We start from the raw sequence: 15,345 nt of genomic DNA on the forward strand, positions 1-15,345 counted from the left end.
AAAAGGGTCTTATTAGGCTCCTAATTGTTAATTGTCCTGAAGGGAAGATATAAGCACATACCATCATTTCAATATCAGGCTCCCGAGGAAAGGGGGGAAAGAAGAGATATACCCAATCTAAACATGGTCTCTGGAGGCTGTGCATGGGTATTCAAAAACAAACAAAAAGTGAAGCTCTAAACTATAATTAAACCCTCAAATTTCAAGAGAAAAAATAGAATAATAGAAAGTTATTCACAAAATTATATCAATAAATTTTAAGCTACATAGTAATTCATGTGTATCAGAGTACATTTCTACCTTTTTTTTTTTTTTAAGGAAGATTCATTTTTCTTTTTCACAGGGCTCGAAGCTCACGTTGGCTGGGATGAGAGTGGGATGGAAAGAGGCACCAATGGGGAGTAATCTGAGCCTAAAGAGGACAAGAGCACACCTTTGTGGGCTCCACCTACAGAGAATCCCATCAGAAAGAGGTGAGAAAATTATACTCGACTTTCATTGCTGAGAAATGCTAACAACTATCCCAAGTAATATTAATACAAATGTTCTCATATTTCCTTAAAGCAAACCGAAACCTAGTTATCTTTAACTGATATTTAGTTGGAATCATCTCATCTGTTTGGGTACGGAAATGACCTCACTCCTGGGAAGTCCAGAATTGTGTACCAAAGCAAAACATGGAGAGAGATACTGGAGGAAATGATAAAGTGATGTTGCCAAGGGAGAAGCTGTTAATCATTTCAATAATTATTTATGCCACAGCTCTGGGGAGTTTTTCTCTCAGAGATATTCTCTTTTATTAAAAGATAACCCAGGACCTAAATATAGCTTAGTATTAGCCCAATGACTCTATGAGAAAGACAGGAAATTGAAAAAACTAAATGTCAAAATTCCACATGGTAATTAAAGGACAATTCTAAAATTTTTCTACGTAACTTTAATAAAAGAACAGCAATATTGCATATAGAATGGAATCTTCCTCCCAAGGCCAATGAAATTGTATTGGATGACATATACAAGTAGAGGACTAGACTTGATCATATCTAACTCCCTTCCATTTCTAGAATTATGTGAATAAAAGCCTTTGAACTTACCTAAATATTTTGGATAAAAATATTCCTAGAAAGAAAGAAAAATAAATAAGTTATCTTAGAAAGTTAAATTTCACTATAGAGTTAAAACAATTTTGAAATGTGTTTTTACTTTAAAGATGCAAATATGTGGTGAGAGGAGGGGAGGGGTGTAGGTGAATGTGGAGGAGGGTATAGGGGGAATAAATGGTGAAGGCGAAAAACTTTAAATATATATCTTTTTAAAGATGCAAATAAGTTACATACAATTGTCATCTCCACATTATAAGATTCTTTTCTATAGCAAAACATACTAGGAGTAGATAACTAATAACATTCAGCTAATCAGATGCTTAGTCTTAAGGCAATAGTGATCTATTAAATTATGCTTCAAAAATTTCTAATTTGAAAACAGGTTCTATTGAAGCTATCAAATATAATCATATATGTCCCCTTTTTGTAAATCCTTTATTTTTCCCATAGAGATCAGATCATTTGACACATTTCATGCCATGCTGATTACACATACCAGATCCAATGCTGAATAAGACTGATATCATCTGAACTGAATTGAAGTGGACATTTATCTTTTAGCATCATGAGTACAAGTAATACCTTACTTTTTAATTGGCTATGTACCAAAAATTTGTCTGTAAATCAGTAATTTGGACTAAGAAATATACTTCACCAGAGAGAGAAAATTTTAAAAATGATTTCTAATGGTAAGGTTCTCAGGCTGGTTCACAAAAGCCTTCTTAAGTCATAATATATCTAATGTGTAACATTAAAAGCACAAGAACACCTCATGAGGAACCAGTGTTTCTACACAAAAACATAATGAAGTGCAAACTATAACTTCATCCAATACAGAGTCAAAAGTCTTCACTGTTTCTTTCTCTCACATATAAACCTACACAACACATCTACTAGTTTATAAGGATAGGATCTCCCATCAAGTGTTTCAGACAGCAGTGTCTTCTACAGAACAGAAGCCAGGAGGATAAGCAATAATGAATAGGTTCAAAAGGAGATTATGTGATGGCTGAAAGGAATGTATTAGGGATAATGGGGAGGTAAACAAAGGGGTAGAGATTGGGAATGTGAATTAGGGTATTAGGGACGTGGACAGTGAGTGGATGAGGCAGGATGGAAGTGAGAAGCAGTAACAAATGTTTCTTCTTTCCTTTTACTTTTCCCATTTCTTCTTTTGTCTGTCATATCTTTCTCTTTTGTCAATGAGACCTCCATCAGAATGAGTGGAGAGAAAAAACATTCATGAGTTCTCTTCCCCACTATCTTCCCTTCACTCCATTATGGTCTTTGGCCTCCCTATTTGCTACTCAGATGCTAACATAATCAAGTATTTATGTATGAGTGATACAGTATGATATCTCAGCCATGCACACTTGCTTTAAAATGTTCCAGCAAACAAAACAAAACTAGAGTGGGCATAGTAGAAAACGGGTAAAACAAGTATGGTAGATTACTGATCATTGTTGAGAATAAAGGGAAGGTATATTGGGGTTTATTATATTGTTCTCTGTATTTTGGTATATATTTTAAATTTCTATAATAAAAATAAAGGTGTGTGTATCTATTTCCTAAAAAATAAGAATACTCTGTATATTGTGTGGAAGAAAATATTTTTCTCTTGCCAAGTGCTTATCCACAAAAGCAACAGAATTAAGAGAAACATTTTGCGTCAATCCCAGAGGGTATTAAAAATGAATCTTTAGGTACCTTGGAAAAAATTCCTTTTGAACCTATAAAGGTAGGTGGAGGTAAAAGAATTAAAGAGAACACAACTTATTACTGTCTTGGACAAGTTCTCCAACTATAGAGATGATTCTTCCTCGTTATCTCATGGTCCTAAGAGCCATGGGAGAGGTGCAGGAGGGCCTTTGTATATATGTTCTTCCTCATTTCCTTTTGGTTATATAGTTCATCTCAGAAAAGAAAATATCTGAGGTGACCATGAAGGTTATCAAACTTGAATTCTTAGAGGCACTATTTATACTGCCACCTACAGTATATTTTGGAGAATATCCTGGCCTGGGAAGTAAGAGGACTAAAGATAAGGTCATATTTCTGCATATTTAGGGATGTTTATGGTTAGATTTTTGTAAACTAACTTGGAAAAATTAATACACTAAGATGTAAATTCTAACCCTAGGAATGACTGATGATATAAAATGGCTCAGGAAAGTTCTCAAGGATTTATGGAATAAATCAAAATATACTCAGGAAATACAGTGCTGAGAGAATTCATTTTTTTTTTGTTTTAATATATTTTATTGATTTTTTTACTGAGAGGAAGGGAGAGAGACAGAGAGTTAGAAACATCAATGAGAGAGAAACATCGATCGGCTGCCTCCTGCACACCCCCCACTGGAGATGTGCCCACAACCAAGGTACATGCTCTTGACCGGAATCGAACATGGGACCCTTCAGTCCACAGGCCGACGCTCTATCCACCAAGCCAAACTGGCTAGGGCCTGAGTGAATTCTTCAGTAAGGATTCACAGAGTACCTATTATGTACCAAGCTCTAGATTAAAGGCTGGTTAAAAATGCCTGGAGATATTTAATTAAGTATAGTGATAACAATGCAATCACATGTTGGTACCCACCCATGTCTGTACATATGCGCACACAAACATGCACACACATTATATTTAAGATGTCTTCCCTCCCTACCCCATATTACCAAGTTATGGTTGGAAGAAAGTATTTACAAACCATGAGGTTGATACTATTTGCTGGTAGTATTTAATTTATAATTAAATACTAGATTGGTAAGAGCATTGCTTTTGGCAATAGCATCTTCCTGACTAGTCCACCTTCCTTTGAAGGTATTTCCTTCTGAAATACTTCAATGGTTACATGTGAAATGTGATATATACACAATCACTTAACATTAAAAAGGAACACAGAGGAACACAGACTCAAGCTGGAACTGTTCTGTCTATAATCGTATGACTAGCTGTGCTAACGTTAATTGTCATGAGCTCTTACCGTTTCAGGGTAATTTTCAAAGATCTCCCTGGCTTCTTCTTTATTGCACAGTTCTTCAATGCACTCTCTTTCAAGATTACCCGGTTTGACTTCTTCAAAGGGATGATTTGCTCGGCGTTTCCTAACCAGAACTTGTGAGGCATGTTGCTTTGACAAAACTGAAGGAAAAAAATAAGTTTATATAAAGAAATATTTCATTTCTCCACATAAAATATATTATTTTTTAAACAATCCTATATAATAAAAGCCTAATAGGCTAAGTGTCCAACCATACGTTCAACCATCTGACCAGTCTCTATAACATGCACTGACCACCAGGGGGCAGATGCTCCAACCAGTAAGTTAACTTGCTGCTGGGGTCCAGCCGATCGGGACTGGGCGAGACGGGCCAGAAACGTCCTGGAGCCCTCCCGTGGTCTCTCCCCAGCCCCAATCGTGCACCAGTGGGGTCCCTCATCCTGGCCTGTGCCCTCTCACAATCCAGGACCCCTTTGGAGATGTTAAAGAGCCAGTTTTGGCCCAATCCCTACGGGCCAGGCCGAAGAACCCCATTGGTGCACAAATCCATGCAGCAGGCCTCTAGTGATAATTAGAATCATTTTCTGCCTTCGAATTGTATGACATTTAAAATCAGTATGGTTGAACTGAAGAAAAAGTGCAGATATATAGCACTTTGATAACAACTCAAAGAGTAGGTTTGGTGTCCAACTATAGCATTAGTATAATGATCTACACAAATTTTTCATGCTCATGCTGGAGGTCATACATACCAGATGATACTTCTGTTTATCTTATAACTACATTGGAAATAGCATCATGCTGAAATGACTATGTAAAAAGTCATAGCTATCCCATCTTGAAAGCCACTTTCTTAATTTTAATGAAAAACTCACATGATCACTAAAGCAGAAGTATAGTCCAATCAGCTACTTAAAATATATTCAATAGGCTAACACAATTATTCATACAAATAGGAAGCTAAAAATTCATGGTAAAAGCAAGCCCGTACAGAAGACTCTAGAATCCACAGAGACTAATCCTAGCATGCCCTCTATGGCCTTCTTCATCCTCTAATGACAGGCATTTCAATCATATCAGAAATGCTCCCATTTCTTTGCTCCACTTGGCACAGCTGTCCCTCCCATTCTTTCACACTCACACCAATCAGGCTTTTCTGTGTGACTCTAACCATGCTGCTTTTATCAAGATCCTGATACGAACTCTAAAGGTTAATTATCAGTCCTCATCTTCCATGACCTACAAGTATTATTTGACAGCCTTGATTATTGCTTCGTGGATACAATATTTAAACCTAACTTACAGGTCATAAGGCAGTTTTCATTATTCTTGTATCTCATTGACCAGACCCAGACCCCTTTTACTGACCTGTAAATATTGGTTATTTGAGGTTTCATGGCTATATCCTAATGATACATTATATCTCTAGCTAGAGCCTCCCTCCTCACTTCAGATCATATGTCCAATTGGCTAGTGGGCATCTCTTGGATGACCAAAAATCTCAAATATGGCATCATAAAAGTGAACTTTTAATTTCCACACTCCATCTGACTGCCTCCACTTGACCTCTCAATTGATGGTAATTTCTAGAGCTCAGACAAAATATATTGAAATAATCCTTCATTCCCCCTTCCCCTCTCCCCCTACCTCAAAACCCAATTCTACATCATCACAAAATCCTCTCAGCTTTCTCTTTAGGACTTATAAAACAGCCCTAGCCAGTTTGGCTCAATGGATGGAGCATCAGCCTGTGAACTGAAGGGTCCCAGTTTCGACTCTGGTCAAGGGCACATCTTGGTTGCAGGCTCCTCCCTGACTTGGGCCCTGGTTGGGGTGTGTGCAGGAGGCAACCAATGTGTTTCTCTCACACTGATACTTCTCTCTGTCTTTCCCTCTCTTTTCCACTCTCTCTAAAAATCAATGAAAAAATATCCTCAGCTGAGGATTAAAAATAAGTAAATAAATAAATACTTATAAAACATATGATCACTTCTCACCACCTCAACAGACATTACTGGTGTATGTTTTCATTTTAAAACTCCCATAATTAAATTAATAAAACATGTTCTTTAACCAACTATGAGTCAAGATTTTAAAAAATCAGGCAACACTATCTGTGACACTTGAATATCTGAAAAAGATTAGTTTTTACAAAGTTATTTAAAATGTTAGGAATTTCTTTAGTTGTCATTTCCAGTTTGAGATATGATTGATATATAACACTGTATTAGTTTTAGGTGCATGTTTTATATCATTATATATAACCAATATATATATATGTATATATAATGTACTAGTAATCAGTAGGTTTACTAGTGCATGGGGGGAGTGGGGTGCGTCCCTCAGCCTGGCCTGCACCCTCTCTAATCTGGGACCCCTAAGGGGATATCTGACTCCGGTTACATTCCTCTCGCAATCTGGGACTGCTGGCTCCTAACCGCTCACCTGCCTGCCTGCCCAATTGCCCCTAACCACTCTGCCTGCCAGCCTGCTCACACCCAACAGCCGCCCCCCCCGCCAGCCTGATTGCCCCCAACTGCCCCCCCCGCCAGCCTGATTGCCCCCAACTGCCCCCCCACCAGCCTGATCGCCCCCAACTGCCCTACCCTGCTGGCCTCATGGCCCCCAACTGCCCTCCCTGGCAGGTCTCACAGTCTAATTAGCATATTACCCTTTTATTAGTATAGATTATACTTTGGCTAATCTCATTAATTAATATAATTAAAATGACTAATGTATTACATTTTCCTATTTGGTATTATAACACTTATTTTATTGTTTAAAAATATTTAATGGCATCATATAAAGACTATGTAAGAAAAAAACAGAAAGCAAAGAAAAAAATTTTTAAATAGTTGAATAACAACAAAAATGACATAACAAAATTCATTATAACTTTATATATATAAACTCTTACCACAATAAGTTTAGTTTAATATCCATCACTTCACAGTTTCAATTTCTTTTATTTTTTAGCTCTATTTTTATTATCAACACTATTACAGATGTCCCATTTTCTCCCTTTGCCCACCTCCTTCCAGCCTCAGCCCCATCACTGCCCTCTGGCTATCACCACAATGCTGTCTCTATGGGTTATGCATACATGTTCTTTGGCTAATCTCTTCACCTTCTTTCATCCAGTCCCCTTCTCCCCCCTCATCTCTGACAACTATCAGTCTATTCCATGTTTCCATGCCTCTAGACTTATTTTGTTCATCAGTTTATTTTATTCATTAGATTCCACATATAAATAGGATTATATGGTATTTGTCTTTCTTTGACTTATTTCACTCAGCATAATACTTTCCAGGTCCATCCATGCTGTCACCAAAGGAAATATTTCCTTCTTAAAATTTGAGGAATTTAACTAATTAACTAACATTATTCAATATTGTGACAAACCAATATTATGTAAGATTTGTCCACCTTTAAAAAATAAGTAATATAATTAAATATGACTAACGTATTACATTTTCCTATTTGGTAGTATAACACTTATTTTATTGTTTAAAAATATTTAATGGCATCATATAAAGACTATGCAAGAAAAAAACAGAAGGCAAAGAAGAAAAATTTTAAATAGTTGGATAACAACAAACATTACATAACAAAATTCAACATCAAGCAACAGATTGGAGGGAAATATAGCTGACTTCTAAGCTCCAAGGGCCCTTCCTTTGCCTCTATAACTTGTTTCCTAAGCCCATTTCTTCTACAAATTACTTCTTTTACCTCTTGTGATTTTCCAAATAAATGTTCTCTTATGGTTTGAATCTCGATTGTGAATAGTACTTTCCTAGCCAGAACTCAAGGACAAGGTTGTTGAACCCAGGTCCAGTCTGACCCCAGTGGGCTAACACCTGGTGCCAATCTCACTACCCACAACAGAAATAAAGGGCTCTCAATGGCTCACAGGGGAAGGCTAAGTAAATATTAGGCTTTCCTCCTCAACTCTCTTGCATTAACTTGAAGGTCTTCCAAACTTTTAGTCCTGCCACCCTCTTACCAATAAATATAGAAAAACAAGTCACACACCAATCCATAGAAACTACTGAACAATTACATTCAAGCAGGCCTGACATAAAAGATTAACTTTTACCTCATCTTGAAACAGAATAGTCTATAGATGGCAGAAGTTTTATACAAGACTAGAGGCCTGGTGCACGAATTTGTGCACGGTGGGGTCCCTTGGGGTTGCCTGTGGGGATCAGCCCCCAGCTCGTGCCCCCAGGCTCACAGCCCAAGCTTGCACCCCCAGCCTTGCAGCCTTGCCTGGCACCCCACCATGGCCTGGTGCCACCCCCTCACCTGCTCCACCATCCCGCCTGTGGGTCGATCGATTGCGGCTAGGCCCCCTGCCTGGCTGCCTCAGTGCCTGGGAGCCGGGCGGTGACCCCACCCCCCACTGCTGCCGCTGGTCACCACCTGCGGGGCAATTGGAGGGGCGACTGGGCCCCCACTTGCACCCACCTTGGCCTGGTGCTGCCCGCTCACCTGCTCCACCATCCCGCCACGGTCCCACTTTTGTTGGGGCCCTTTGGGGCCGGCAGCGCCTCTATTGCCGCCCATTGCCAGTGCCAAGTTGCTGATGCCCACCATGTTCCACACTGCCCCCGGTGGTCAGCAGATGTCATAGCGAGCAGTTGAGCTCCCGGTCGAACTCTCAGTTGAACAATTTGCATATTAAGCTTTTATTATAAAGGATGGGGTCAGAAGGGCTGGGTATGCCATTAACAGTCTTCAGGAAACAAGAGGCAAAACCCCTGTCTCCCACTAGTTGGGCCCAAAAAGCTGAACTCATAGCACTCACTGGAGTCTTATAATTAGAGAAAAACCTGTTCCCCAACCTCCCTCGGCCCCTAAAAGGCCCTCCTACACCACAGAGGAAGTCTCTTGGGCCTTGCAAAATGAAATACAATTGTCTTGATCCCAACTACAACCAGACAGAAGGGCCCACATCAGATCCTACTAAGCACCCCAACTCCAGTAAAGCTCACAGCGATAGCCAGTTGGGCTCACTTATCTCAAATTTAACCTGTTTCTTGTGAATCCCCACAGAAACTACAACCTAAGACCTATTTTTGTAAGCCCATCAAAGACCTCAAACTCCTCTTCAAGAAACAAAAATCTGTTACACAAAAATCTGCTCCACCATCCCGCCTGCGGATCAATCGATTGGGGCTGGGCCCCCTGCCTGGCTGCCTTAGTGCCTGGGAGCCGGGCTGTAAAAACCATCAAGGTTTGAGACTGAGTGAAGCTGAGGCTATTGAGCAGGGGTGGGCAAACTTTTTGACTCGAGAGTCACAATGGGTTCTTAAACTGGACCAGAGGGCCGGAACAAAAGCATGGATGGAGTGTTTGTGTGAACTAATATAAATTCAAAGTAAACATCATTACATAAAAGGGTACGGTCTTTTTTTTTTTAGTTTTATTCATTTCAAACGGGCCAGATCCGGCCCGCGGGCCGTAGTTTGCCCACGGCTGCTATAAAGCCTCACAGAGTTCCTCTTTAAGGGTTGGCGCATAAACTTACAGGGTCCTGCTTCCTCCAGCACTCAGGGGTTGCATTGGAGGATCCAGGGACATACGGGGAGGAACTGGATTGTCTGGCATCGGGGAAGGAACTTGGGGGCAGCATTCTCCCAGACTGGGGTGCTCACAGGGATTATTGTTCCTGTGTTGGGACCTCCCCATTGCAGAGCTGACTGACAGCTATATCTGAGTTTCCAGAAGCATGGCCCACACTGTTCACTCCACCCTGGTGATTCCCTGAGACCCTCCCCATCCAATTTGCAGCCCACCCAAGCTGTTTGCAGAGTCTTTTCCATATGAATGGCCTGCCCCAGCTCAGCCTTCACTCTTTTAAAAAAACCTCTCAAACAAGCAGCAGCTGGCTTCAGCATGCCCCAAACCTATCAATAAGAGGCCCAAGACCCAGCACCAGCACCAGCCTGCCTTGCTTCACAGCTGGGCTTCACCTGGGCACTTCCAAACCCAATACAAATAGGAGGAATCTGCAGATCTCTCTGTAGCTCCTGCTGGATGCCCCAGGCAGTGGCTGGCTTTGCACCTCCCTGGAGACCCAAGAGACAATGCATCCGGTGGACAGCTTCAGACAATACCAGATTACAACTCTACACATCCACACACGACATACTCAATAGGCAGATTCGGTAAGCACCAAAGCCCCACTGAAGCAAGTCCTGCTCCATATGGGTGTCTCCTGCACAGCAGCTCTTCTGCTGTAGTTGCAGCTGGTTCTCACAGCCAGTTGGCCTAGAGGTCAATTCTTCCCAGTGATGCCAACAGCAATGAAGGCTCAACTACAACAAGAATGTACACACGCCCCACACAGGGGTGCAACTAGAGGGCCCAGCTCAGATGACTGAGGAGGCTGAGCCACTGGACCCTACTGGGCTCCCTACTACACAGGGCCAACTCTACCAATTCCAGGAGACATAGCAGCTCTACCCAATACATAGAAACAGACACAGCAAAGCAGCCAAAATGTGGAGACAAAGAAACATGTCACAAATGAAAAAAATGGAAGCAAGCAGACTACTAGTACAGAATTCAAAACAATGGTTATAAGGTTGCTCAAGGATCTTAATGAGAGCTTTAAGGGACTTAGTGAGATTTTCAAGAATCTTAGTGAGAATTTCAAAGACATGACAAAGAACCACTCAGAAATTAAGCATACACTAACTGAAATAAAGAATAATTTACAGGGATTCAACAGTAGAGTAGAGGATTCCGAGAATCAAATAAACAATTTGGAATATGAAGACGCAAAAAAAACACACAATCAGAACAGCAAAAAGAAAAAAGAATCCAAAAATTGAAGAGAGTATAAGGAGCCTCTGGGACAACTTCATGTATACCAATATTCAAATTATGGGGGTGCCAAAAGGAGAAGAGAGAGAGCAAGATATTGACAACCTATTTGAAGAAATAATAACAGAAAACTTACCCTGGTGAAAGAAATAGACTTTCAAGTCCAGGAAGCACAGAGTCCCAAACAAGAAGAACCCAAGGAGGCCTACACCAAGACACATCATATTTAAAATGCCAAAGGTTAAAGACAAAGAGAGAATCTTAAAAGAAGCAAGAGAAGCCCTAGTGGGCTCAGTGGATAGAGCATCGGCCTGCAGACTGAAGGGTCCCGGGTTCCGTTCTGATCAAGGGCACATGCCCAGTTTCGGGCTCAAAGCCCAGTAGGGGGCATGCAGGAGGCAGCCAATCAATGATTCTCTCTCATCATTGATGTTTCTCTCCCTCTCTCTCTCTCCCTCTCTGAAATCAATAAAAACATATTTTTTTTAAAAAGCAGCAAGAGAAAAGCAGTTAGTTACCTATAAGGAAGCACCCATATGACTGTCATCTGAATTCTCAACAGAAACTTTGCAGGCCAAACGAAATTGGCAAGAAATATTCAAATTGATGAATAGCAAGGACCTTCAACCAAGATTACTCTACCCAGCAGAGTTATCATTTAGAATTGAAGGTCAAATTAAACTTTTGTTAATGCCCAGCGATCCCACTTCTGGGCATATATCCTAAAAACCCCAAAACACCAATCAAAAAATTGGATTATCTACAATAGCTAAGATCTGGAAACAGCCCAAGTGCCCATCAGTGGATGAATGGATAAAAAAGTTTATGGGACATTTATACTATGGAATACTATGCAGCTGTTAAAAAGGAGGACTCTCTTACCCTGTGGGACAGCATGGACGGACCAGGAAAATATTATGCTAAGTGAAATAAACCAAACTGAGAAAGACAAATATCACATGATCTCACTTATTTGTGGAATCTAATGAACAAAAGGAACTGACCAACAAAATAAGACCCCAAGCAGGGAGGCATGGAACAGACTGACATACCTCAATGTGGGGTTAGGGGGACGAGAAGAGATAAACCAAAGAACTTATATAGTTATATACATAGCCCACGGACATGGGCAATAGGGTGGTGAAGACTTGGCGGGGGAGGGGGGGTGGGTAGGTAAGGGCTGGGAGGAAGGGGGAAAGAGGGGGAGGGAAATGGGAGATATCTGTAATACTATCAATAATAAAAAAATACATTTAAAAATAAATGTAAAAAAAAAAAAAGAATTGAAGGTCAAGTAAAGAGCTTCATGGACAAGAGAGAGCTAAAGAAGTTCATCATCACCAAACCAGTATTATGTGAAATGTTGAAGGGTATTCTTTAAGAAGTGGAAGAAGAAGAAGATAAAAAATATGAACAATAAAATGGCAATAAATACATATCTATCAACATTTGAATCTAAAAATCAAAATAAATGAACAAATGTAATGAACAAATAAACTGGTGAATAAAATAGAATCAGGGGCATGGAAGCATAGAGCAGGCTAAGGAATCTCAGAGGGAAGGGGGGGGGGGCAGGAGGGATTAACCAAGGATCTTGTGTGCATATATGCATTACCTATGGACACAAACAATAGAGTGGTGAAGGCCTGGGGCAGGGTGGGAACCAGGTGGAGGGGGGAAATGGGGGAGGAGACATCTTTAATACTCTCAACAATACAGATTTTAAAAATAAATAAATAAGTGAAGTTATCCCCATCCTCCTAGTCCAGTGCTCTTTCTTCTATGCATGCTGTCACTCCAACACCCACAATGTACTTAATTTAAAAAAGGAAAAGAAATTATGTGGTTGTGGAGTGGACAAGTTTGATAGCTTACGGTAAATAAGACATTCACTGTCCTTTATAAAATAAACCCCTCCAAAAGAGTGTGTTTGTAAAGGAGTCTACTATTCCTTGTCAAAAGGTATAAATATGATATCACAGATCCAAACTAAAAACTACAAAACTGTAGGATGAGAATAATATGTGGTTAGACATGCTTTTAACAGCTGGTTCAATCTATAAGCCCCAAAACACCCAACCTACTGGCCTGCAGTAATGTCCAAAAAGTTCCATTAAATATCATCATGATAGCCATGGCATATAAGCAAATAAATGCTGTTTTGTTTTAATCTCCTTTAATCCTAATCACAACTGCTCTAAATATATAATAATTTTCCCATATTACACAGGAACTAAAAATCAACTGAAGTTGAGTTTAATTTTATCAAGTTCACAGAGCTGAGAACAAAGCCAAGTCTGCCTCCAAAACCTGTTCTCTTTTTGCATTGCCACTCGGTCTTAAATCGTTTGCTTCACTTCTTTAAATGGAGAAGTTTTTCAAGAAAATCCTTGTTAAAACCCAACTATGTTGCTTGAAAAGTGCTACATTCAGATTCAAACTTTTAGGTTGTAATGTTTAGTTATGAGTCTTTCAAGATTAGAAGCATAACTGAATAAGCTTCTTTTTTTAACTTATCTGGGTCACCCCTTCTCCAAAAAGTGACCACAGCCAGTTGAACAACTATGTCAATAACATAATCATTGTTCAAACACTAACCGGAATTCTCTTTTGAAATGGTCTTCACAGCCTTCACAGGTTCAATATTTTCTGTGGGAACAAATCTTTGTGTGTTTTTTCCAGCACAAGTTTATCTCCAAAAAAGTAATTTATCCTTAAGCATATTACAGATGCATCACTTAAGCATCCGTAATAAGGATAGAGGAGTTAGTAATGCCTTTACTCACAGGAAAATTCCTCACTGTTCAATTCAGTTGAACCTTGGTCAGGGGAGCTCCTTTCTTCAGGCCCCTTTCCCACTTGGTTTTCCAAGTTTGCTACCCTGTGTTCAGGTGGGTCAGGACCGTAAGTCTGCAGGTTGCCCAAAACTGATCAGTCAGAAGAAGAGGAGGTAGCAAGCAGCTCATCCTCTGAATCACTTCCATTCTGCTTTCTTGTCCTTGAAACGACTATTCGTACATTCCTCCCTCCAAAAGGTCATCTCTTTTTTAGTTTTGCTTTCTGTCATTCCTTTCCCCAGGCCCTCATTATCTGGCATCCCAAAAATGAAAAACTGCCCCTAAAATAATGTGTCTGAGAAGAGAATCTTTTGTGTGTTTGTTTTTTGTTACTGTTTTTCTGTGTGTTTGTTTTGAGAAGAGAATCTTTGCCTAGCATTTGAGTTATCAAAATCTTTGAATCTTTGTTTCTGCTTCAGTGTGGGATGGGTTCAGGGAAAATGGCTTTCAAAGTACAAACAGAACAACTAGATAATAATTTGAGATATAATTGTACCTCTAATATCTCAACTGTTAAAAAGGCATGTTTTCCTTAGTTAAAGCCTGAAAAAAAATATAACTGCATGTTAATATAGAAAAACCTTTAGTTAATAGTGATAGGAAAACATGTGACCACATACCTAGTATTACAAATTTTAAGTTATCACATATTAATTAACTATAATTTAATTTTTTAAATAAATAAATCTACTACAGAAGATTTTCAATTGAGGGGATATTTATAAAAGTGAAGGTTGCAAATATTAAGAAAACTCCAAAGACAGATTTTTACTTGGGCATTCATCAGTCTATATAATTATTATGAACTTTCAGAAAAGCTTTTATTAGCCTTCAGAAAGAAATGCTATGTCTGTATGTGCAATATACATCAATTTAAAAAATTTTAAAGAAAGGTATTACCCTTGCTTTTCTCTAAATTTCACTTTTTTTTTTCATATTGAGCACTATGTTGCTGAACGCTGATTCTCCGAATGTTATTCTGCTAATGGTAAGAAAAATGTAAGAAAAGGTGAACTATGCCTCTGTCCTTCAAAAGGAGTGAGCAATAAATAGGCTGACTTTAAGGTAGTCAAAGATCATAAAAGATACAGATATAAATCTGGAAAAGAAGATGAAATAATCTATGAATTATATGCTGCACTCATAAAAGTGAGTTCTAAAACATTTGGATTGGAAGGAGTGAGGACTGTCATTTATTTAGAAATAGGAAAGCCATTGCTGACATTAAAAAACAAACATACAAACAAACCTATGGCCATTGACCTCCATTCTGGGTCAGATCAATGAATGAATAGGGAAACAATGCCTAAACTGTTCAGTCACAACAGAAGTGAAATGGGCCTCTCCTTACTCTGAGATTTAATTAAATGTTTAATTTACTGCCTCAGTCTAAGGGGGAAAAAGAATAAACCAAACATTCTGCCATTGTTTCCTCAAGATTATCACCTTTCATTCAGCCACAAAGAGAGGAAGCAATACATTTTACTCAAAAGACAGAACAGGTAGCCTTTTATTACTCAGGAAATAATTATATGGACCATCTTTTTTATTTGATCTGTTTGCTCTCAGTAA

General features: G+C 39.3%; 1 protein-coding gene across 1 annotated transcript in view; it reads right to left on the minus strand.

Annotated features, from left to right (window-relative positions):
* The window catches only part of PROS1 (protein S), an 84,622-nt gene that overhangs the window by 57,222 nt on the left and 12,055 nt on the right, over positions 1-15,345 (minus strand). The window contains exons 2-3 of the mRNA XM_036349484.1: positions 4,085-4,242; positions 1,095-1,119 (exon numbers count right to left, since the gene is read on the minus strand). Coding sequence (XP_036205377.1) covers positions 1,095-1,119; positions 4,085-4,242 — 183 coding nt within the window. The remainder of the gene's footprint in view (positions 1-1,094; positions 1,120-4,084; positions 4,243-15,345) is intronic.

The sequence above is a fragment of the Myotis myotis genome, unplaced genomic scaffold (genome assembly GCF_014108235.1).
Source record: "Myotis myotis isolate mMyoMyo1 unplaced genomic scaffold, mMyoMyo1.p scaffold_m19_p_2, whole genome shotgun sequence".
NCBI classification, from domain to species: Eukaryota; Metazoa; Chordata; class Mammalia; order Chiroptera; family Vespertilionidae; genus Myotis; species Myotis myotis.